Genomic DNA, 25214 nt, shown 5'->3' with positions numbered 1-25214 from the left:
ACAATGGGCACAGCTCCATGTTTCTGAATTTCCCATCAGGGGGACGATGATGACAATCACCACTGACAGACTCACACATTCACTGTTTTTACTGCGGCTGGCTCAGAATATCACGGTTAAAGAGAAGAAAAAGGAACACCACAGATTTTCCAATTGTATTTAAGTGCTAACAATTTTCTGCTTCTTACTGGAGGTACATGGTGAGGCATTGAATGGGGAACACATTTATATTCAGAGGAAAGATGGGACAAAGGGAGAAGACGCAATCTCATCCTCACCCTACACAGGTAGAGTGAGGATGAGAGGGCAGAGTAATTAATCCACAGATAACGCTGACGGTTCACAGCCAGGTCACTTTCAGTGTAACATCACCATAATAGCTGCCCTTGACAAGCTCCATATTCACTGAGCACCGGAAATGTATGTCTAAATGATAGTAATGATATTGGCAGTCATGAATCAATGAGACATGCTCAATATATTCAGCAAGAGAGTCGAGAAATTTATTCTCAGCGATGTGATAGTGTCAGACAATGCACTTCCATTATGAACCGGCTCACACAGCACTTTAAGATAGATTAAGAACACAAGTTGAGAATAAAGACATTAATCACTGTTGATAGCTGAAGAAAAAAATCCATTTATAAAAGAAAGGTTTGCACATGTTTAAGGTACAAAATACTACAGGAGCTGCTTTCTATCGTCAGCTCTTTGTTGGACAAACTCTGGTCCAAAACCCTGGCTAAATCTGCCTTCATCTTTAGATACGCAACACTAACTCCAGTGCTTTTAGCCTTTTCAAACTTTCTCAACAACAAAGAGAGCAAGAATCCTCTCCTTCTACAAAAATAGACTCTGCCCTTGACTCTATATTGAGCACATTTTTAGAAACAACTTTACTTGTTGCTGGAGTAAAAGGCGGCACAGCACTCTAGCATTCATCCTCGCTGTGATGATGACATCTTCAGATTTAAAAGGTGACATTACAGGAAATGTTTTGTTTGAACCTTGATTTACCTGCTTGTTCTTATTTTTAGAAGGAGAAATGTCTCTGTTGTTTTATGTGTATAAAACACATTTTTTTAGTCAGTAATAGCTGCAAATGTGCAAATTAGTATCTCCTCAGAGAAGCTTGCCTTGGCAATTCGAAGACACTAATGACAGTAAAAACTCTGAATTCTCACAAATTGTGCCTAGAAAATGGTTTCAGTTTTGTTTTAAGGGACTGAATATGTTAATTTAGCAGAAAGCTGATTATCGGATCAACAAATCTTTGGCAAATGAGAGACGAGAGAGAAAAGAAAGCACAGAGTGGACAAGCAGTCTAAAGTACACTTTGATAAAGATGGGCCTTAGCTAATTTCTAACAAGAGCCAAGTGCTTGTATTGAACACCATCACATGCATGAGTGAGATAGTAACAGATGATGGCTTTTCCAATTTCCACATCGGTGCATATTGACTGGCAGAAGAGAACAAGAGAAATTTCTATAGGAGAGATAAGCTATTTGATTGCAAAGACAGCACCCAGCAGAAACAATTTGCAAAACTTGAGGCAGTTTCACATGTGCCTCTGAGGCAAAGATTTTTCAGACTTCTTTCTTTTCTGCTGTTAATCTTCCACAGCCATTATGGATAAAACTGCAGATTTTGCACCTTCGCTTTGTTCGTTTCATCTTCTGTGTGCATGAGCAAGTGAAAAGGACTGTACTGGAGGGCATTAAGTTGTTCATGATCCTGATGATAAGAACACAGAATGAACATGAACAGGAAAGCCTTAATGCCTGCACCATGTGGGGCTGCTGTCAGTCAAGTGAGTATTATCATTCTATTTTTAAAAGAGAAGACAGAAGAGAGAAAAAATTTTAACGTTTTCAGCATTTGGTGACAAACATTTAAAATGCCTTATTTTTTAGGCTTTTGAGGTTATTATGTATATAAATGAATATACTACATCCTGCATTTGGAAAAAGTTCCTTTATATAATTTACATAGTTTATCCAGAATAGCCAAAAACAGTCATTGGACACTTTATTAGGTACACGAATTCAACTGTGCATTAACACACATCTAATCGGCCAGTCGCATGGCAGAAAATCAGTTCATTTGGGCATGTAGATATGATCAAGACAAAATGCTGATGTTCAGACTGAATGTCAGAAAGGTGAAGAAATTTGATTTAAGACATTCTGAATGTGGCACGGTTACTGTTGCCAGATGGGCTGCTCTGAGTAATTCAATAGCTGCAAGTTTACTGGGATTTTCCCACACAACCATCTCTATGGTTTACAGAGAACGATTTTATAAACAAAAAAACCCCGGTACAGCCAGATGAACAGAATCAACTACCTCACAAGTGTTGCTTTATCATGTTCATCCCTTCATAACCACACTGTACCCATCTTCTGATGACTGCTTCCAGGAGGATAAAGTGTCATGTCACAATGTTCAAATGATCTCAAACTGGTTTCTTGAACATGACAGTAAATTCACTGTACTCAGATGGCCTCCAACAAGATCTGTCCAATTTGGGAGCTGGTGGAACAGGAAAACACAGATTATGCTATCATTATACTATCATGTCAGTATGAACTAAAATCCAGTATTGTCAGTGTTATGACAAATTAAAGCAGTTCTGAAGGCAAACTGGTGCCCAACTGAGCTTCAGCAATCTGATACTGTCCAATTTTGGTGACCCTGTGTGAATTGTAGCCCCCCTTTTCCCAACTTAGCTTACATGAGAGGCACCTGGTGTGGTTTTCTGCTGCTTTGCATTCAAAGATGCTCTTCTAAATACCTCAGTTGTAACAGTTAGTTATTTGAGAAACTGTTCCCTTCAATCACCTCAAAGAAATCTGGCCAATTTAATATGACTTGTGGTTTCAACAAACTTTTTCTATCAGAGAACAACCATGATTTCTCTTTCTCTGTACACCTAGTGATTGTTGTGCAGATTAAGTTTCTATAAACCTCAGACTAGCCAGCTGTCACCAACAACTGTGTGCATTTACAGAGTCGCTTAAATCACCTTTCCTCCCATTCTGATGCTCAAACTAGAAATGTTCTGAGTACGCTGGAGCAACATCATATGAACAGAGGGGCAGGATGTGCTTTAAAAAGCCAGAAAATGAGGTTTCCTAAGAAAAGCACAAAAATAATCTTGTGATGCCACATCAACAATTGACTTGGGACACTCTTAAAAGGCAGAAATTTGCAACTGCTTTTAAATGCATGTATGGACGGGAACCATATGTTTGAGGTGATGAGGACCTTGATAAAAAATTCAAGTCCTTTAGTTGGAGGTGAGGTTATATGAAAAATTTATCAGGTGACTTTATTCCAAATTTAGACTTTTGGAATTGGGGAAAACAAAAACACTCCAGAAGAGAAGATCGGCCTCTATGTTCCTGGATGTTTCTTTTTCTGTAGCTTTTAAATTCAGCTTGACTGTTAGAGAGGTTCATGCCTTAGATGTGAAGTGTCTATCCATGTAAACAATCATAAGAATAGGAATAACTTGATACTTGATTTTAAAGGTTAAACATTCATTCATTCATTTGAATTCATTAGGATCTGTTATCTTAAAGGAATACTTCATATATTTAAACGGTTGGCATTATAATGTTGCCGTATTAGGAAGAAAACTCAGAAAAGCTTTTAAAAAGATGAGGCTTTTAAGTTGTTGGAAATCGTTTTTATGTATTTTGAGCAGCTGACATGCATTTGGAGATGCTTGCATAGTCAAATGTAAACGTAGTCAACACCACTTGCTAAGCATCACTGGGTCCATTCGTGTCAGATAGTATTTTTAGAGCATTTCCTGCTTGACAGTCTCGAATTTGCATGAAACTTTTATGGTACAAAGTTTGAACATACAGTTTAATATGGTTGTAAATTTCAAATCCTTACAAAAGAGAAAGAATGAATGAATTTCTGACTTAAATATTGATTCATGGAGCTGATCATTTATATTTACTGGTCATTTTATTAGGTACACCTTGCCTGTACCAGCTCAGACATCTTTTTGCATTTAGAATTCTTCATGGTATACATTCAACAAGGTGGTGGACACATTCCTCAGAGGTTTTGCTCCCTATTAACATGATGTGATCTTCTATTGCAAAATTGTGGTGAGCCTGCGCAAATTTTAGCCTCTGTTTCCTGTTCTTAGCTGACAGCACTGGCATCCAGTTTGCTCTTTTGCTACAGTAGCGCATCTGCTTTGAGGATCAATATGGTGTATGTTCAAAGACGCTCTTCTGCATACCTTGATTGTCAGTGTTGGGGAGTGTTCCGTACGGAATACATGTACCGCTGTTACGTATTTAAAATACAAAATATGAGTAACTGTATTCCGTTACAGTTACCGTTTAAAAAGGTGGTATTTAGAATACAGTTACTTAGTTGAAATAAATGGATTACACGGCGGTACTTTCCTGTTTCATATTGTGGCGGGTCAGGACTGTTTGGGTTTTGTTTGACAGCTATGTTCTGTTGTTCCAGGCGGCAGCGTTACGGTTGCCATGGTTACAGGGTGACGCTCTCTCTGCGTGTTTCCTGGGTGAGAGAGTGCCTTTTTGTTGTTGTTTTTGTTGTGCTAAGCTAATAGGCAGAATGCTACAGGTATAGCTCTAAAGAATGTAGTCCGTGCTGCTGGGAGAATGGACTGCCATACCCTTATGTGTCTGTGAGCGAGGGAGGGAGAAAAAGGAAAAGTACGAGCTGTCACCGAGCAGAAACGGGAGCTGGAAGCATGTAATAATAATGACTGCAGCCAAGAAGAAGAGAGTCTGACGAGCCCAGTTGTAAGTAAGCTATTAAGACTCGACTGTACACTGTGTTCGTGTTTTCCTCTGAAACAATAAGTTTCGTTGCAGCAGCCTTTCAACGCCTCTCTCTGTCTCTCGCTGCAAAGTTGACCCAGACAACAAAGTAAAGCTAGTTTTCAGCTATGAGCCCGACATGGAACTCACCATATTAGCCAGAGGTCCCTTTGCTACGGTTCGGAGCCGCGGACCTTCAGTAACAGTAATAAATCACAGCAATAGTACATTCACGTAGTTGTAAGCAGCATATATTAAGTAATCCAAAGTATTCAGAATACGTTACTCCCATCGAGTAACGTAACGGAATACGTTACAGAATACATTTTTGGGCATGTATTCTGTAATGGAATACATTTTAAAAGTAACCTTCCCAACACTGTTGATTGTATTGCAAATGCTTATTTGACAATCGATCCCTTCCTATCTGCTTAAAGCTTTCTGGTTATTCTCCTTTGACTTCTGCCATGAACAAGGCATTTTCAACCCAAGAACTTCTGCTCACTGGATATTATCTCTTTTTGGACCATTCTCTGTAAACACTCGAGATGGTTGTGTGAGAAAATCCAAGTAAATCATCAGTTTCTGAAATACTCAGACCAAGCCATCTGTCACCAACAAGCATGCCACGTTCAAAGTCACTTACCCTAAATCACTTTTCCTCACTCAGTGAACTTCAAGCAGGTTGTCTTGACCATTTCTACATGCCTAAATGCAGTAAGTTGTTGCCATGCGACTGGCTGATTAGATTTTTTTTAGTAACGAGCAGTTAAACTATAAATAACATAGTGGCAGGTGAGAGTAGCGTTTTATTCAGGCCTTTTTGTACTAACTTAAAGTGCAGTAAGGTCTGACAGTTCCAACCATATCAGTAGTTGAGGGTAAATTATTTGGCTGTCCTTTTGACTTTATGAAACTCATCTGTAAAGTGCAAAATACTTGTATGCAAATGCTAACAGATGAATATTTAACACACAGTTATTTATAAAACATGGCAATGCACAACGCAGTTGAGCAGGTGAAGGAGAATCACTGTCAGTGTCCACAGAGCGTACAGCTGGCCGGTGGCACCCGTGGGGTGGGCTTAAGACAGTTTATACTGAAGCAGGGCAACTAACAATGTTATGTGTGATCAAAATGTTTGCCCAGTGGCAGCGAATGACTAGTTCTTCAGCTAAATATAGACATTTATCTGATGGTGTGTCGTCATTTTGCTCAAGGACACTTTAACAGGCTGTTCATGATTGAATCTCCTCAATGCAGTATAGTAATAGTAAATACTCTTCATCTCCCATCCCAGTATGCTCCACTGTGCTGACAGTGGGTCTAAATCAATCCTGGAGGGAGAAGAAATAATAATTCCAACTTCCTTCCTGGTCACTGGCACGGTCCACTCATCAAATTAGCTTTAATTGAATCTGATTCAGTGTCATTTATTTACTAACCAACTAGGGGTTGCATTTCATCCTCTCTCAGGAAGAGTATTGTTTAGAGTAATCAAGAAGGAAATCTTAGAAGAAGTGTAGGTTGTGGAACAAAACACAGGTTAAAATGTGAGGCGAGTGAGAGATGAGATGCAAGTTCAAAGAGCGAGCTTTGTTTTCCCAGATACTGTTGTGTAGTACATCTGTATCAGCCAGCAGGCCCACGGGAGCCCCTGCTGGCCAACACAACCACTGTTTGAAACAAGCAGATTCAAGAGGCTCTCCCTAAGGCCAAGGAAAATGGATATTGATCTGGAGCCATGACTAAATGGATTAAATTACAGAGTAGTGTTGGTAGCAGGGCAGCAGAGAGAATGAGGCAAGAGAGAGGAGGAGGAGGAGGAGAGGAGGTAGAAGAGTTGGAGGAAGAGACAAAAGGGAGGAGGAAAGGGAGAGACAAGGGGTATTAAAGAACTCTACCCAAACCTTTGCCTTGCAGACTGCTTTCTTTCTCCCTGATTCTTTTAAACAATAGTCCACCCAGTAGCTCTGTGCAATCATCCCCTGCATGCCGTACTGAAGCATCACCCTGGTCTTCATGCAGTTATGAGCCAAATGGTTTTAGAGGAATTGCTGGTCAGGGGATTATTATTTTCTATTCAGCCAAGGCTGCTGGATGGAAAGAGTGCCAAGTGCATGCTGGGAGTGAAAGGAGATGCACCATCATGAATACAGAAGCCAAACTATCTTGCAAAGAGCGTAAATCTGGGCAGAGGTAGCTGGCTGTCTGCCGCAGTCTAACCTGTTTGGTATGAATGGTTAATCAATCAGCAGTTCTGCTTAAGCCCCTCTGTGCTGAGGCCTCGCCAATGGGTCTGGGGGTCTGCAGAGAATAGCTTTCCGAGTGCCTCTCTGTGAGCTCTGAGTGTTGATATTCGTGACATTAATGCGTTGACTTGTGACAGGAATATCAAAAAGGTGAATGTGAGCTGCACTGTAAAAAACGGAAAAAGATGAGAAGAGTTAGCAAACATCAAAAGAATATAAAGTTAAGTTAGTTACATTTAACCAAGATAAATCAAACATCCTTACATTAATAAGTTTGTTGCAATGAACCCACAGAGAACTATAACCCAACACTGTGAAGCTTTGCAGAGCTCTGCAGCACCTTTCAGCTCATTGTTTTGGTTTAAAGTGGACTGGTTCTCATATAGTGCTTTTCTACTCTACTTCAGCACTGAAAGGTCTTTATACAACAGGCCTCATTCACACACATTCTTACAAGCACTTCTTTTTGCTTTCAATCTAACATTCACACTTCGATGAACCCATGAGAGAGCAACTTGGGGTTCAGTATCTGGCTTAAGGATAGTTTGGCATGCGGTATGGAGCAGATAGGAATCTAACTCCAAAGCTACATAGATTTAAACTGTGTGTTTAAAGTGTGTTCCACAAAAACACCCAACACTAGCTGTGCAGCTTCAATTGGTAGTGTTAGCTCCTAACTGGTGACATTTGTTGAGCATTTAGTGGCTAAAGCACCATTTATTTCTCTAGTGAGATAAAAAAAAAAGAAGAAGAAAAGAAATTGAATTTATTTCACACTGTTGCATATCAGCTGAGTAAATAAATTCAGGAGGTCTGTTTTGTTTTCCATGTTTGTAATGCAGTTTCACGTTTTGCCGATGTGCAACTCTGATATTGGTGAATTTGTTAAAACCAAAGTAAAAATTTTACTTTCAGATTTATTTCTTAATGAGCAGTGTTGTGTGTTATATATGAATTAAAAATGCGAAATCTGATACCCTGGGAGATTCACTCCCTGACATATGTTCTAAAGGCGAAAAGGGTCCAACCTGGTGCTGGCAAGTTGTACCGAACAAAGTGGTCAGTGAGTGTATATGATAGTGTTTTATAGTGCAAAACAGAGCTCCAGTGATGGAAACATCAAGGGAATACTTTCTCCCAAAGCTCCCTTTGCCTGCATTGTTGAAAATATCTCTGCATAAATGTTTTTTTCAGGGCCTAATTTCACTCAATCCGACAATGCGGTGGATGCTCACGAGCTGCTTTGCTTCTGTAGATTTCGTTATAATACATATTTCTCATGATTTCCTCAACTCCTGAGCTCTAATCATAAACACTTTTCGCCACTCCACTTCCTCCCCTTCAGGGCAACGCTCCACTTCATGGCTGGATTGAATATTCATAAAGAGTCTGTGGATTTCAGATGACACAGGGGCATCCGCCTATGCTCGACATATGCATAAAATGTGCATTAACATGGTTTTATTTCTGTCTCACTGATGTGGAGAGTGAATGTTTATGTGACACTTAATGAAATCTATCCTTTAGAGTGTCCTAAAGAATGCATGTAATCTATCAGAGTCTCTTTGAAGATTACAATTTACACCATGCATAACTGACAGCTCCCAAAAGTTATCTGATGTGGTGCACAGCACTGTAACAGTTTGGATTGTCTTTGCAGTGCCTTCCCTCTGCTCTGCAAGTCTATAAATTGGCAAACGCAGCGTGAAGCATATGGCTATTGCCCACCAACAAATTTGTTTCTTTTTTGTACGTGGCCTAGAAATTTCCTAAACCATAAAGCCACATAAATGTCCTCTGGGAGTGTGAGATACAAAGAAATTTGACAGTCCATGGAAGCACAAAAATCAGTCACTGCACATCATTCCAGTGTCTTGGCTCTAATTGGAAAGCATTACGACTCTCTAGCTCCATCTGTTGAGAAAATTTCATAACTATGGGCAGAGGTTTGTGTTAACGGATAGGGAGGTTAGAGCCCAGCTAGAGGACAGAAGTGAATTCTTGCAAGGCGTGGAAGATACAAATGTCAGCTGAGATAATGATTCACTAGCTGCTGCAGATTCTTATGTAAGAGCTGTAATTCTTCAAACATGCTTGACTGGGTAAAGTAATGAGGGTGGGTGAACTTTCTCATTTGTCTTGTGAAACAATATTAGAAATATCCATCTGTTGTGTTTCTCTGCTTGCAATGCTGAGAGAGGCTAACACATTAACCAACACATTAATACCTGCAGGCGGAGACAACGTGCCCCTCGCATGTAGGATGAACCAAGTACGGGAGGGGCAAACCTTGAAACTTCTTTCTACAATTTCTGGTTTAAAATTCTCTAAATGTTTGCGTCGAATAACAAACCGGGACACGAGCAGGTAGAGTTCAGAGTGTATTACAGTGGCAATAATTGCATTCTAGTTTTCCGCTTTTCCTCTTTTGAGAGCAGAAGCAAACACTTTTTTTCTTTTGAGCGATGCTGTGTCAAATCCATTTTTGAACACACACACAATCCACACCATGTAATTCTGTCAGCAGCTCAAAACAACATTCAGCTGCCAACTATGAGCTTTAATTTCAAAGACACAGTTTAATTTTAAAAGCAATATCTAGGCAGATATACCGGCTCTGTGTCACCTACTTGAGTTCATATGCCAAACCCGTTAGCAAAGGGTTGACTGAAACATTCAGGAAATAAAAATCTGTCAACTCTTTTTCCAAATGTATAAAACAACATTGCCATATTCTACATTAGTGTTTAATTACAGGGGGTTTTGGCATGTGAGCTATATTAGTGGTCTTTAATCTTTGTTTATTCCAAATGCTTCAGCTGCACTTATCTATGCAAAGATGTTTTTGCATTTTTGGCTTTGTTACTTTTTAGAAATACCATCAACCCATCAGGGACTGCAGATGATAATTACTGTGTATGGCTACATCTGGGGCATTTAAATGATGGACCCAAGTGCTCACGTTAATTAATGTGCATTGTCCCTTTTCAAATAAACATTAAAAATACATTTGAGTTGCACTGCTGCCCAGCTGCTTTCGTATCACCCCAATAGAGCACTTTGCTCTCAGACTGCGGGCTTACCTCTGTTTCCTATGATATTTAAAAGTAGAATGGGAGGCAGAGCCTTCAGCTTTTAGGCTCCTCTTCCACCTTCCAGCTTGGATTCAAGAGACAGACCTTCTCTACTTTTAAGATTAGGCTCAAAACTTTGCTTTTTGATAAAGCATATAGTTAAATCTGGATCAGGGGACCTGGAATCCTTTCTTAGTTACGCTGCATTAGACTTAGGCAACTGGGGAATTTCTGTGATGCACTTTTCTTTCTTCTCTCGCTCCCTTTGTAGCGTATGTTTATACACATCTCTGTATTTAATTGTGAGTTACTAATAATCTCTAACTCTCCCCGTGGCTGTCCCTCCCTGAGCCTGGCTTTGTTTCTTCCTGTTGAAACAGAGTTTATCCTTCCCACTGTCGCCAACATGCTTGTTCATAGGAGGTGGTATGATTGTTGGGGTTTCTGTTATTGTAGGGTCTTTCCTCACATTATTAAGCACCTTGAGGTGACTGTTGTGAATAAAACTCTTTAGTAAAAAGAAAAACATATTGAACTGAATTGATCTACTTTTTAGCTCCTAAATGCTCCACATTCTTCACTATCTTTGTTGCGTTATGGTGTACAGATACTGTGAATCGCCTTGATTCCTGTCGTATAAAGTTTTAAATATTTTCTGCATAAAGTATGCTGTACAAATTAAAATTATAAGCACAGAGTCTGAAATATTGAAGCTGAAATATTAAGGCAATATTTCTGATTAGTAATTGGGCAATTGGCTCAAGAGCAGTTTCAAAGCAAGGTGACGCCTGTGCCCTTGTTTTATGATGAATTAAGAAGATAAAAGATGTGGATCTTGATTCCAAGTGTTCAACTTGCTTTTGGTAGCTATTCAAGTCTGACCGCGATGTCCAAAAAGATGTCAAAGTAAGTGAAGCTGAAAAACCAAATATAATCCAATATAAACCTATCAGAGGAAAATTAGCGGTCAAATCCACAGACTCTTATAGTCTTAAGACTGAAAGAACTGGCCAGCTCAGGACCACCAAAAAGCTTGAAAGACCACAAGGATGATTGCAAGTTTTATTCTTTGGTTAATAAAAACAACTTCACAACATCTAATCTAGTGACATCTTGCAAGTAAAGAAAACTCTTGAGGAGGAAAGTGTATCATGTCCAAAATCTTTGCAATTTTCAGAATGACTGGAAAAGGAACATCTCATTATCGGAAGCATGCTGCATCCGTGAAACAGATGAGCATCTAGTTACCAGTGTTTTATGTTGTGACTGCTGATTGACACAGCAGGATGAATTCTGCAGTGTACAGAGATATACTTACTACCCTGATTCAAACAAACCAGCGTTTCACTCCCATGTATGACACAAAGCGCACTGCAAAAGTAACCCAAAGAAATTGGATATTGTTCTATGTCCAAATCCATCACTTGATTTCAACCCAGTAGCGCACGGCTTTCATTCACTGACAACAAAACTGAAGGCAGAGAAAACATCACAAGCAAGAAGCAACTGAATGTGATGCTCTGCCAGGCCTGGCAAGTAACAGCATTTAGTGATGTCCATGAGCTGTGGATTTCAACTAGTTACTGACTGCAAATGATTTTCATAGTATTAAAAATGATTGTTTTGTCCAATCAAATTGAGCCTCTGAAAATCACACATCAGTTAAAGTCACATCAGTTAATACTACAGAAATGGTTAGATTGTGACTGACTTACAATCAGTGGTGTTGTACGGAGGCAACATTACGAGTTTTATTAAAATTTTTGATTGATAAAGTAAATGCTTTAATACTGGCTTGGCTTAGAGTCTGAACATAAAGGTTTAAATAATTACAAGGAAACAGGTTTTTAAATCAACATTTTATTCCTCCAACCATTGTAACAAAGTACAAAAACATTTAAAATCTAAAACAAAGCAAAACCTTAGTGATGAACATTGTCAAATCAAACCTGCTTCTCTTATGTGTTCGTTGAATATCAGGGGAAAAAAAAAAAAAGTTCTTCCAATCATACACTTCAAAATGACAAGATTTGTATGGATATTATCACAAATACCAGGAAATGAAGTATTTATACAGAAATGACATAATTTAAATGTATGTTCAAGGTTGAAGACAGGCTGAGCAGGCTTAAAAAAAAAATAAAAAAATAAAAAGAGTTTAAGCCAAGTGTCCTCCGTACACAGCGGCTCTTGATGGAAACAAACAAAGCACAAAGTCCACTCAGCCTTATCTGTCTGGTCTCATCATGCCCGGCCTCACCGGCGGCATCATCATCGGTCGAGGATGACGCATCATGTTTGGTGGTCCTGGCATCATCTGCATGGGTCCTCCCATTGGTGGCCTCATGCCTCCTAGATGTAATGGTGATGGCATACACAGCTTTAGGTATTATTCATTACACCAGTTTACCCAAACGCCCACATCAGTGCGCTGACAGACTTTTTCAAATAACCTCCTTGTCTTTTGTCTCATCGGGCCACCAAGGCACAGAAATGTGTGATTGCTTAAGATATTTAAATTTTGCCAAAACTGATTCAAAAGATATTGATTTTACAGTGATATAAAAGCAAAAGAAAGGCTGCCAATCAGGAAAGAGAATTCACACACAATAGAATAATAAATAAATATTCAAATAACCCTGTGTGGTCAACAGCTTCATCTGCATGTGTGGTCATTGCTTATGAACACACTCTTGTTTAACAAACTTTTCAAATGACTTGACTATGTTCAAATGTTTCTGTATCATGTTGAATAAATATCAATTAAAAATGGAACTAGGGCCAGGCCACACCTTCAGGTAATACCAAATTTTATCACAAGATGGCGCAACAAGTTTAATGACACCTTTACTTAACCGGCGAGGCATTTATAGCACATCCTTATTTACAATGCTGTAGTATTGGCAGTAAGATTTAAAAGAAACAGAAGTTAAAACAACAGCAACTGTTGGGGTTTAAAAAAAGAAAAGAAAAAAAAATTAAGGAAAAATGTTTCTTACCAGGCCCACCGGGCATCATGCCATGTGGTGGAGGCCCCATCATAGGCATCATTGGAGGACCTCCCATTGGGGGTGTTGGTAGCATGCCTGGACGAGGAGGACCAGCTGCATTTGAGACAGAAAAATGCCAGTGCACAATTAATGTTAAGACTCTGTACAAGTGCACAGAAATTTACATGTCAAAATCCCATAGAGTGAATCACAGTATATGCAAAGAGCCTCATTTACAGTGATATTTGACCAACAAGAGAAAACAAATATCCAACAACAGACAAAGCTTATGCTCACTACAGCTCTAAGGGATCGTTTTATTGGTTGCAGTTTTATCATCACTATCTTTGACCTTGTTTTTTTTTTTTTCTCCTTCTCTTTGATCAATAAATCTGCAAACTTGTCAGTTTTGTTGTTCCCCTTAATTCATTTTCACGCATGAGCTCAATGTTGGGAAATTTTAAAGAGTTTCCCTGTAGCACCACAGCAGGCGACCGTTCACTTAGATGCATTCTCACTCCTGGAAATCATAAAATAATTGAAGCGAGGTGCTTCCTGGTGGGGGGGGAAAATAGATTAGTCAACTTTTCTAAAAGACAACACTCAGCATACAGCCAAAATAGAGTACCAGCTAATGGATGAGGTTAAACATGTTAAAAATACTGGATGTGTATTTAAGCAGCATTTAATAACTAATAATTACATTATTCAGTATTAAATTCAGGGTTTTTAAATCTCACTGATAAGTGCAGTACTTTACACTGCATAACACCTAACAGTTTGCCTATGCTAATGTTAGTGCTAGCACCAGTAGCCATCTTTCCTTGCAGGCTAATCTGCACATAACTGTGCAGAATATGGTTACACACTGCCGTGTTGGAAGTAAACCAAACATGCAACTGTTTATTTCTAGGTTAAAGTACTGTAGAACCACACCCACCAGTATGTTCAACCATCATTTCTTTTACCTCCCACTTTGCTTGTTTTCAACCTACACTAACAGAGAAAGAGCTGCTGCTGTCTGTTAGGGCTGCAGTGGTGGATGATGGTGTACGGCCTCTTAACATCTTGCAACCACAAGATTAATAAACATTAATAAACTATTTATTTATTAATTTATGTGATTAGAGTTGCCACAGTCAGTTAGAGTGGGGGTAACTCAACATATGTTTACCATTAACTTTGTCGTGCAGGTTTGTGGTCACAGTTTTACCACAATTTGGAATTTAAAAAACAAAACAAAACAACATTTTATTTACCAAAAAAAAATATATATATATAATAATTTATTTTCACACAACACTGAGAAATTGCTCGTAGTTGCCCTTCCTTGCACATAAACACACAACAAGAGACAATCTGCTTCAAATGCATTCTCACTACTGGCAATAATACAATAATATAAGCAAAAGGTGCTTCTTGGATAGCACTTGCAGGAGGCACATCATGTTCTGTCTCCTGCAAGCGCTACCCAAGAAGCACCTTAAAGTGAATTTACTCAACTTTACAGGGACTAGTTACATATGAACTCAATCTGACATTACTTAAGGAATGTGTGCTTTTGTCTGATCTCACAGGGTCAGATGCATCTCTAGCATACACGCTAGATGCATGTAATAAGTTTAGATGCTGAATACAAAGGCTCTTATTTAAAAGCTTTAAAACGCTAATAATTGGCACATAGTCTGGACTTAATACACGTTTAAGCAATCCCAACCCGAGTCATAAATCCAGCTTTCAGGAAATATATATAAAAATACTGAATTTTTTTTTTTTCATGTCATGAGATGCTTTATTCATGCAAATTAATTGTTAGTTATCCTGTGGATATGACTGCTAAAGCTCCACATGTATGGCTTCTTGTTAGTCTAGTGAAATGCACTTCATTCCAATTAAAAAGAAAATGTTAACAAAATTTCCCATATGGTTATGAATTTATAAAAAGCCAGTGTCCATGTTATGGTTGGTTAATTAAATTAGATTAGTACCAAGTGTAAAGATGGACTCACCTGGGGGAGGGCCACCTGGGAACGGTGTGGGAGGAATCTTTCCCTGTTGAAATGCGGCCGCTGTTGGCAGAAAAGACAAAATTAAAAACACACACACACACAAAAAAAAAAAAGACATTGTTCATAAAGATTATGAATCCTGTACAGATCCCAATCTAACTTCAGTGCAATGCTCTACATATGGAGTCCAACAAATGGGATCTTTTTAAATGGGAGAGGAAGTAACATAAAAGTGACTTCAAAAAACTAAATCATGTGTCATGTTTAAAAGCCACAAAGAAGAACTTAGTCTGTAAAACAACAGATTCCTCCACAGTGGACAAAAACACTCATGAGCTTTGCATTTTATATATGGATTAGTGGTATGTAATCTCATAGGCCCAAGTAAGATGGTGTATAGAGCCCACTGGTTAAGCAGGGAACTTGGATATCCTACATGAGTGCAAAAGCATGCCCGTGTGGGATATGTAACAGGCTTTTACTGTCTGCCTCTAAACCAGCTTACTAAATATGGAAAAGAGCATGCGGTGCCTACATTAAGCATATAGACGGTTTGCTGTACAGTGGTCCCTCGTTATAACGTGGTTCACGTTTCGCGGATTTTTTTTGTGCAATTTTGCATGCTTTTTTTTTTTTTTTTAAATTACAGTGCATTGTGTTCTGCGTCCTGATCGGTTGTAGACAATCATCAAACAATCTCCGCCATGCCGTGTCACCTGTCCAGTACAGAATGTGTTCAGCTTGTCAAATTTAAATAAATCTTCGATCGCTAGCAGTGTGACTCTGAAGTGCTGTACTATATGTTTGTAAGTTTTCTCCCCAACAAGCACAACAATGTCGACGAAACGTTTTGCACCGTCAAAGGCACCTGCAGTAGCACCCAAAAGGCAGAGGAAGATGCTCACCATCGCACAAAAAGTTGGACTTCTGGACATGCTAAAGGAAGGTAGAAGTTACCGTATTTTTCGGATTATAATATAATACTGGACTTATTTTTCTACGAAGATTTGAACTTTGAGGGTGTTTAAACAAGAGAGAAAAGTGTGAAAATCTTCTTGCCTGTCTGAGAAAAGTGTGTGTAGTGAGGGGTTTTACAGCCTTAAAACATCTATAATAACAGTAAAAAATAAAGTTGGCTACTTCGCGGATTTCACCTATCGCAGGTTATTTTTAGAACGCAACTCCCGCGATAAACGACGGACCACTGTACAAGCAAATAAAAACATCACTGATACTGCCACTAGAGGGCACTTTCACATTTACGATAGGCTTGTTGGACAAGTGATCTGTATCCAGAAGAGCTCAGAGTCAGAACAGAGTTTCTCCCCTGATCAAAACATGTTTTGTCATCAGGAGACTATGACTCAAGCTTCCTAATCTTACCTCAAACCAAAGCCTATAGTAATTTTATTCTTGACACAAGACATTCAGACAATAATATTCTTACTTGTTTTATCAATCAGACTCTGTGCTTGCTCCTCCATCCATTTCTGGTAGTAATCTTTCACATTTTCTTTGTGCTTTCGGCCACTGCAGTGGGTTTTCCTCACTGACGGCTTAAACAGAAACAGAGTAAAACCATGAGATATTTAACTGGAACAGAAAAGACACACACACGCGCGCGCGCGCGCGCGCACGCACGCACACGCTAATGCCTTTCAACAATTTGATATGATACAAACAAAACTTACCGAATCATGTGTAAGGTAGGTATCACAGTAGTCACAGTAAAACCTGAGGATTAAAAAAACAAAACCAAAAAAACCCAGAGGTTAACTTTTTAGTACTTGTGTTGTTTTTTTTTGTTTTTTTTGTTTTTTAAATCCAGACCTTTTAAATATGACCAATCGGAGATATTATAATTCTGATCATTTATCAGTACATATCCATATTTCTATATCTATGTATAAAAACTAAAGCTGACACTTGTGAGACTTGCCTTTGTGTCAAAGTAACTGAGGATACAATACAGAAGAACATGAAGGAGATTTTCCTGTCCTGGCATTTTATAGCAGATGACACCTTTAAAAATATTCTGCAGTAGATCAACAACAGACAAATACCATGAATCAACATATGAATATTACCTTATGCTTTTGAAGGTAAAGTTACAGCGGTTTTATTAGAGACGCAGCTAAGCGTTTTGAAATTTTGCATAATTTGTAAAGGTTTAATTTCTTCAGTACTGAAGAGCAAAAATTTGGCTTTCTTGCCAGAGGTCAATAAATAAAATAAAAACAAACAAACGCGCTTTGTGTTTACATCTTTTTGCTGAATCAGTTTACCTGCTCTCATTTGCCGTTTTAGCTGTTTGGCGTTTTTTTTTTTTTTTTTTTTTAAATAGTTTGTTGAGCTTTAACCTGAAATCCTGGTGTTTCTGGCAAAATACATGTATATTTAAAATAGGGCTGGGCCATATCATACCATTCACAGTAATACCGGTATAATTTCGGGCAATGATAAGAAAATGAAATATTGCAATAGAATATGGGTAAAACGCACATGCGCAGTGCCTTTCTTTACATATGCACATGGAGGAAAAAGAGTGCCGGTGACAGCGAATGAGAAGGGCGAACGCGGATCGTTGAAACGGATGAACCAGAATTGGTTTGTAAAAATGCTGCAACTTCAGTGGTGTGGAACTGGTTTAGCTTTCGCCCGTCAGATACACAACAAAGCTCTGTATTTGGTAGCGCATGCTAGCGGGCTGTCGTTATTACTGTGTTTTTTGGAAAATATGACACACTTAAAATAAATCCTTTGATTTTTCTGAAAATCGGCAGCGCCCCTAATAAAATCCCGTGTGCCTTATGTATGAATTCTGGTTGTGTTTACTGACCTCAAAACAAATTTTATGTGGTATACACACACAATATCTTTTAGTGCGCATGCGCCAACCAGCGTGCAGCCTGTTACAGTCGCTCCTGCTTTTCTCTTAGTTTAGCTTTTTTTTTCTTACGTATTCTTTTTTTTCCTGACTTGTATTTTCCTCCGTTTTCTATCTCTTACTCAATCATGTGGATTGAGAGAGTTTTTGTTCTTCTGGTGGCCGTGGAACTGTTACTTTTATCAAGGAACGGGACCGCGGCACATCTCCTACACGCACGGACTGTTTACTCCAGAGATCAGCTGATCGCCCTGATGCCGGCCGGTTCGCTGGCCAGGCCCGCAGAAGTACCAGCTGAAATTTGGAGGAAAACACATCGGGGATGCAGAGGTCAAGGACAGAAGAGAAGAAAAAAGGTGACGGTGAGACAGCGGAGGCTCGAAGCGAGGAGGAGGTTTAAACCGTGTCTGCCGTCTATCGTGATGGGTAATGTGCGATCGTTGGCAATTAAAATCGACGAGCTCTCAGCACTGGTACGGAGTCAGAGGGAATACCGAGAGTGTAGCCTGATGTGTTTCACCGAATCATGGCTGCACCAGGACATTCCCGATGAGAATGCTTCCGTGGAAGGCTTCCACACTGTTCGGGCGGACAGGGACAGCATCGCTAGCGGTAAGCGGAAAGGAGGTGGGCTTGCTGTTTTAGTTAACAACCGGTGGTGTAACCCTGCCAACATAACAATCAAAGAAAGGATTTGTTGCCCGGACACTGAACTGTGTGCTGTTGGACTCAGGCCGTATTATTTACCCAGGGAATTCTCTCACGTCATCTTGGTGGCTGTTTATGTACCCCCCTCTGCTAACCCCACAGCTGCATGTGACACTATCCACTCTGCCATAGCTCGGCTACAGACTCAGCACCCGAGTGCCTTTATTGTGATCTCGGGTGACTTCAACCATGTATCACTGGACAATACACTACCAACATTCAAACAATATGTGGACTGTCCCACCAGGGGAGAGAAAACTTTAGACTTACTGTATGCTAACGTCAAGGATGCATACAGCTCCTCCTCCCTCCCCCCACTTGGTAGGTCAGATCATAACCTGATTCACCTCACCCCCCGCTATGTGCCAATTGTGAGGAGGGAACCTGTGACCACCAGGACTGTCAGGAGGTGGTCAGAGGAGGCCTTAGCAGAACTACAGGGCTGTTTCGAGGTGACCGACTGGGAAACACTCTGTGAGCCTCACGCCGAGGACATCAATGAGCTTACTGAATGTATCACAGACTACATAACTTTCTGCACCGACTCCATTGTTCCAGCTCAGACTGTTCATTGTTACCCAAATAACAAGCCGTGGGTGACTAAGGACATCAAACCCCTCCTCAACAACAAGAAGAGGGCTTTCAGAGGGGGCAACAAAGAGGAGGTGAGGAAGATCCAGGTGTTACTAAAGGACAAGATCAGAGAGGCTAAGGACAATTACAGGAGGAAGCTGGAGTGGAAACTCCAGCAGAACAGCATGAGAGAGGTGTGGAGGGGCATGAAGACCATCACTGGATTCAGGCCAACCAACAGCAGGGGAACTGAGGGAGGTGAGAATAGAGCCAATGAGTTGAATCTGTTTTTCAATAGATTCGACACCACAGTGTCTGCTCCGACCCCCACAACCTCACCTGTAGTCAACCTGGAATCCAGAGCCACACCACTGTGCCAGCCTCTCTCTTCACATGGCGCTGTTGCCTCCTGTGAGATTCCTGACACCCCTCCCCCACCCATCACCTTCACTCAATACCAGGTTGAGATGCAAATGAGGAGACTTCACTCAGGCAAGTCTGCTGGACCAGACGGAGTGAGTCCCCTTGTCCTCAAGGCCTGTGCCCCCCAGCTGTGTGGAGTCTTTCATAAACTGTTTATGCTGAGTCTGAGTCTGCAGAGGGTCCCGGTGATGTGGAAGACATCATGCCTCGTCCCTGTACCAAAGACGCCACGTCCCAGTGGCCCCCAGGATTACAGGCCCGTGGCATTGACCTCCCACATCATGAAGACCCTGGAAAGGCTCATCCTGGACCAGCTGCGACCCATAGTAAGACCACACCTGGATCCCCTTCAGTTCGCTTATCACCCTCGTCTCGGAACTGAGGACGCCATCATCTACCTGCTCAATCGTGTCTACACCCATCTGGACCAGCCGGCGAGCACTGTGAGGGTCATGTTTTTTGACTTTTCCAGTGCTTTCAACACCATCAGGCCGACCCTCCTGGGTGATAAGTTAGCAGCGATGCAGGTGGATGCTTCTCTGGTGTCCTGGATTGTTGATTACCTGACAGGAAGACCACAATATGTACGTCTCCCACAGTGTGTGTCTGACAAGGTGATCAGCAACACAGGGGCACCACAGGGGACTGTCCTCTCCCCCTTCCTCTTCACCCTCTACACCACAGACTTCAGCCACTGCACAGAGACATGCCATCTTCAGAAGTTTTCTGATGACTCTGCGGTGGTTGGATGCATCAGCAGGGATGATGAGACAGAGTACCGGGCTGTGGTCGACTCCTTTGTCACGTGGTGTGAGCAGAATCATCTGCAGCTCAACGTGGCAAAGACCAAGGAACTGATCGTGGACTTCAGGAAGACCAGGAAACACTTGACCCCTGTTTCAATTCAGGGGGTCAGTGTTGACATTGTGGAGGACTATAAATACCTTGGAGTACACATTGACAATAAACTGGACTGGGCTAAAAACACCACAGCACTTTACAGGAAGGGCCAGAGTCGTCTCTATTTTTTGAGGCGACTGAGGTCCTTCAACATCTGCCAGAAAATGCTGAGGATTTTCTATGAGTCAGTTGTGGCCAGTGCGATCCTCTATGCTGTTGCATGCTGGGGGAGCAGGCTGAGGGTTGCAGATGCCAACAGACTTAATAAACTAATCCGTAAGGCCAGCAATGTTGTGGGGATGGAGCTGGACTCCCTCAAGGTGGTGTCGGAGAGGCGGATGCTGTCCAAGATAAAGACAATGTTGGATAACACCTCCCACCCACTCCATGACATGCTGGTCAGTAGGGCTGAACGATATATCGCATTTGCGATAATATCGCGACATGATCAAGTGCAATTTTCTAACCGCAAAGGCTGCGATTATACTGCGATTATAAGGCTGTCCAAATTACTACCATATCCCAGAATTCATAGCGCGGCCCAGCCAAACTCCAGTTTCCAGCAATGGTGGCCGCTACTAAGTTTTAAAATTACTCATACTAATCTTTCTGGGTCACAAAATAAACTTTTAACATATTTTCAGGCGAGAAAGTAGTTGTGTAAACATCAAATATCTGCTCGGTTTATCAAGATATCCCATATTTGCAAAAGTGCTGCGACGTTTTCAGAGGCGTCTGCTACCCACCAGCTCGACAGCTAGCCGGGAGCTCGAGGATTACTGATGCGGCCGAGAATGGCACAACTCCCGGCACATCATTTTCAGATCACCGCGGAGTTTCGCTGCTCGGGTTAAACGTAATATATAAGTCACTTAGACAACCTAAAAATGTTATTGTTGGGCTTTTTTCAGTGTTTTGTTTGTTCGTGAGTAAATCGGTTTGGCTGAGATTAAAGTTATTAGATTAGATAAAATAAAACTTTATTAATCCCCCGGGTGGGTTCCTCCTTGGTTTTCACACAGCTGACTAAACGTCAAACAGAAAACTTATTAAACAGAAGTATGAGACAGTCGAGAATTTACACCAGTGTCTGGTTATATTTTAGATAGCAAGAAGCAGACGGCCGAGTTTATTAAACTCCACCGAGACAGCGGTGACGCTAATCAGAACTAGACCGTCCAATTTCACGCCTTTAAATTTTAAAGGCGTGTTTGTGTGTGTGTTTATACAATTGCTATTATGTTTGCACTTTATGTGTAATGTTACTGACTGCAGAGATCAGTAAGATGTGTGTATTTTTTATTTATTAGTTTTATTTATTTAATATTATTTTTTAATTGAATGACTGTCTAGTAGTTCACAGATGTCGAAAAACTGAGTGTGGTAAAGCCACTGATTTTTTTTAATGTATATTTCTGCAATCTGCACATTGTACTGACTTTCATTTTAATGTTTACACCAGGGTTCCTTGTCAGCACTTTATGCTCAGATGTTTGTAAGCTAAAAATAAACTATTGTGTATGTTCAAATATACTGTTGTGATTGAAGAAGTTAAATAAAAATGTCAGTCATCAATTCATGCATCACCTCATGTCATCATAACAGAGGTCTGTCTTCCAGGAAAGAACAGTTTAAAATTAATGTAATATAGTATTGGCCATACTATATGATGTATTGCTTGTCTTTGTTTAATAATACAGAAGACAAAGACCTTAAAAAATAATCGCATATCGCATCGCAATCGCAATATTGGGGCAAAAAAATCGCAATTAGATTATTTTCCATAATCGTTCAGCCCTACTGGTCAGTCACAGGAGCACGTTCAGTGAGAGACTGAGATTACCGAAAAGCACCACTGAACGACACAGGAAATCATTCCTGCCTGTGGCCATCTCCCTGTACAACGCATCCACTTAACACACTGGTTACTGCTACAACTACACATGTTTCTTTTCCAACTATTTATTTATGAGTGACTTATGTATGTATGTATGTATGTATGTATGTATGTATGTATGTATATGTATATATTGTACTATTCTTAGTTAGTGTATTGTCTGTCTTGTCTTAATGTTGGTTTAAAATGGAGCACTGTAACAAAAAATAATTTCCCCCAGGGATCAATAAAGTATTCTGATTCTGATTCTGATATTACCGTATTGTGTGTGTATAACCTCTTTTTAAGTTTTGTGGATATTCTACACAGGCACGCTGGTTTGATTTTCTTGGGATGCTCAGCACATCAAACCTTGAAGCAGATGGACTACAGCAAAAGAAGACCATACTGGGTGTCACTAAAGTCTGCTAAGAACAGGAAAATGAGGCAACAATTCACACCAAATCGTTGCCTTGGCAGACAAAAGATTGAAAATATGTTTTCTGGTCTGACGAGTCGCTACTTCTGTTGTGATATTTGAACGGTCAGAGACTGGTGGAAGCAGCATAAAATGCTGGATCCATCCTGCCTTGTATCAATGGTTCACGGTTTGATGGTCAATAATCCAGGTAAGGAAATCCCATAAGGTTTATTGAGTTCATCTGTAAATAACATTTTTCAGTGGGAAAAGTATGGATGAGAAATTAAACTATTCACCCACTGAAAATGCTGCATCCAAATAAAATGAATCAACTTTTAAACAACATGGTGTACCTGAGTAATGTCCAGCCCTTTAGAAACCACAGTTTTCCAACAGGGTAACACCATGTCACATGTCAGCTCAAATCACCACTACACAAAATATTCCCTCTAATATAGCCTTTTGTATATTAGAAGTGTGTTGTAAAGGAGAATGCATTTTTTAAGTAACATATGCTCCATGCAGGTGTTAGAAAATGTCCACCTAGATTTTGAGATGCCCTACATGAAAAGTCCCTCCCGGCTGGAAATATTTACCTTTCACAAAGGATAGCATGTATACTTCTGTGGTCATGCAAGAAATGTTTACATTATTCTTATTTTTCAGAAATAGATAAGATATTCTCGGGCCAGATGACTCACTAATTTTAGCTAAAAAATACTTTTTAAAAAAAGGCAAACGCCACTGTAATTCTGCGGGAAAAAACAATGAAAAGTTTGAACTAAATACACATTTGTTTGTTGGACCATTAGGAACCGCGAGAAAACTCGAACAAAACAGTGAATTGCTCTGTAGTTTAGATATTTGTTAAGCGTATTACACAAATTACGTAAGCCTCAATAGAAACAATTGAGAGACTGATCTGTTCAATATCACAGACCCATGACTTCACTATCTGTCGATATTTGCTGGTAAACGTTTATGTTGGCTTTCGCTCCAGCAAATAGCCAGAGCCCAGACACAGCTTACAGCCTCGGTCTGAGCATACCCCGGTTATTAGTCTCCAGGGTTTTTCTTACCACCAATTCTTACTTAATTTAAATACAAACGCACACCAATGCTGTTAAACGAAATAGGTAGAAGACTTATCAGTAAAAACAAATTTTATGTGAACTTACTTCGGCATGTTTCACAGGAACCTCCACCAGAAAGCGCGACGCCGGTGCTCCCAATAAGCGTTCCGACAAGATATGGAGACCTACACAAATTTAGTTCCGCCTAAAATCGTGCTATGGAAAATTACATGGTTTTCTTTCTTCTGTTGGTATTTAGTTGTTATCACAGCCATGGCTTAAGTCACAAATTAGCATGTATGTGGCATGTATTGGCTTTAACTTGTTAACCCAGTTTCTAAAACCATATATTAGATTTAGTAGTTTGTTAACTGCAAATGACATGAATTGAATTTTGTATGTGTTGTATGTGCTTTTTCTTTAGTTATTGATGAACTCACAAGTTAGTTGTGATTTAAATACAGTAGATGAAAAGTACAATGATAATAATAATAATAATAATAATAATAATTTTTTGACATTTAGTGATTTCCATTACTATTAGGCAGTACATACTACCCCTGCATGTAAATGACGTAATTACATTCGTAAGTGCAACCAAAATCAGCAACTTTCAAACAAACAAACTAATTACATTTTTTAAACCCACCATATTATTTGTACCAATAATAAAACAATTATATTTTGCAATCCAGTTAAAAAAAAAGAAGGCGGTGCAGATAAAGGGCACCATTTACATGCATGTAGTAGATTCAGTGTTGTTCAAAACAAAAACAAAAAAAACCCCAACATAAATAAAATAAATGTGTTCATTTCTCCCAAGACACTGGACAGGAAATGTTGTCAAAAGCACTATATTCATATAACCCCTTATATTGATAATGAACAACACAAGTTTTTTAAAACTTTGTATTCATTTATCATTTATAAAATTGAAAAATGGGGATTTTGAAGCATGACATTGATACATAAAATATGATTATGTGAATAGATAAAAGATTAGGTACATGAGGTATAATGTTAAACTGTGAAAATTTGATATATGTAAATGATATATACAGATCGTTATTGATTTATATATTTCTTTCCTGTATGTTGAATTTTGCTTTCAAGCATAATCACTTCATAGAAAGGTTAAGGAAAAGTACATCTTTAAAAAAGTGAGTTTTTATAATTCTGAAAAATTTTATATGTGTAATTAAATTC

At 39.7% G+C, this 25214-nt stretch overlaps 2 protein-coding genes across 2 annotated transcripts in view; one reads left to right on the top strand and one right to left on the bottom strand.

Annotated features, from left to right (window-relative positions):
- The first annotated feature begins 4475 nt into the window (after positions 1 to 4475).
- Positions 4476 to 25214, top strand: part of spdef (SAM pointed domain containing ets transcription factor) — a 65807-nt gene continuing 45068 nt past the window's right edge. The window contains exon 1 of the mRNA XM_082532481.1: positions 4476 to 4804. The gene's annotated coding sequence lies outside the window, so the exon portion shown is untranslated. The remainder of the gene's footprint in view (positions 4805 to 25214) is intronic.
- On the bottom strand, positions 11993 to 24207 carry snrpc (small nuclear ribonucleoprotein polypeptide C). The gene is made up of 6 exons (XM_082532486.1): positions 24114 to 24207; positions 16839 to 16881; positions 16595 to 16703; positions 15148 to 15207; positions 13148 to 13252; positions 11993 to 12500 (listed from the first exon to the last, which is right to left on the bottom strand). Exons 1-6 carry the CDS (start codon positions 24119 to 24121, stop codon positions 12376 to 12378), a joined length of 450 nt encoding a protein of 149 aa, XP_082388612.1. The 5' UTR covers positions 24122 to 24207; the 3' UTR covers positions 11993 to 12375.

The sequence above is a fragment of the Aulonocara stuartgranti genome (genome assembly GCF_965226115.1).
Source record: "Aulonocara stuartgranti genome assembly, chromosome: 5".
Taxonomy (NCBI): Eukaryota; Metazoa; Chordata; class Actinopteri; order Cichliformes; family Cichlidae; genus Aulonocara; species Aulonocara stuartgranti.
The sequence above is the reverse complement of the archived record's forward strand: the minus strand, read 5'-3'. Positions and strand labels throughout refer to the sequence as shown.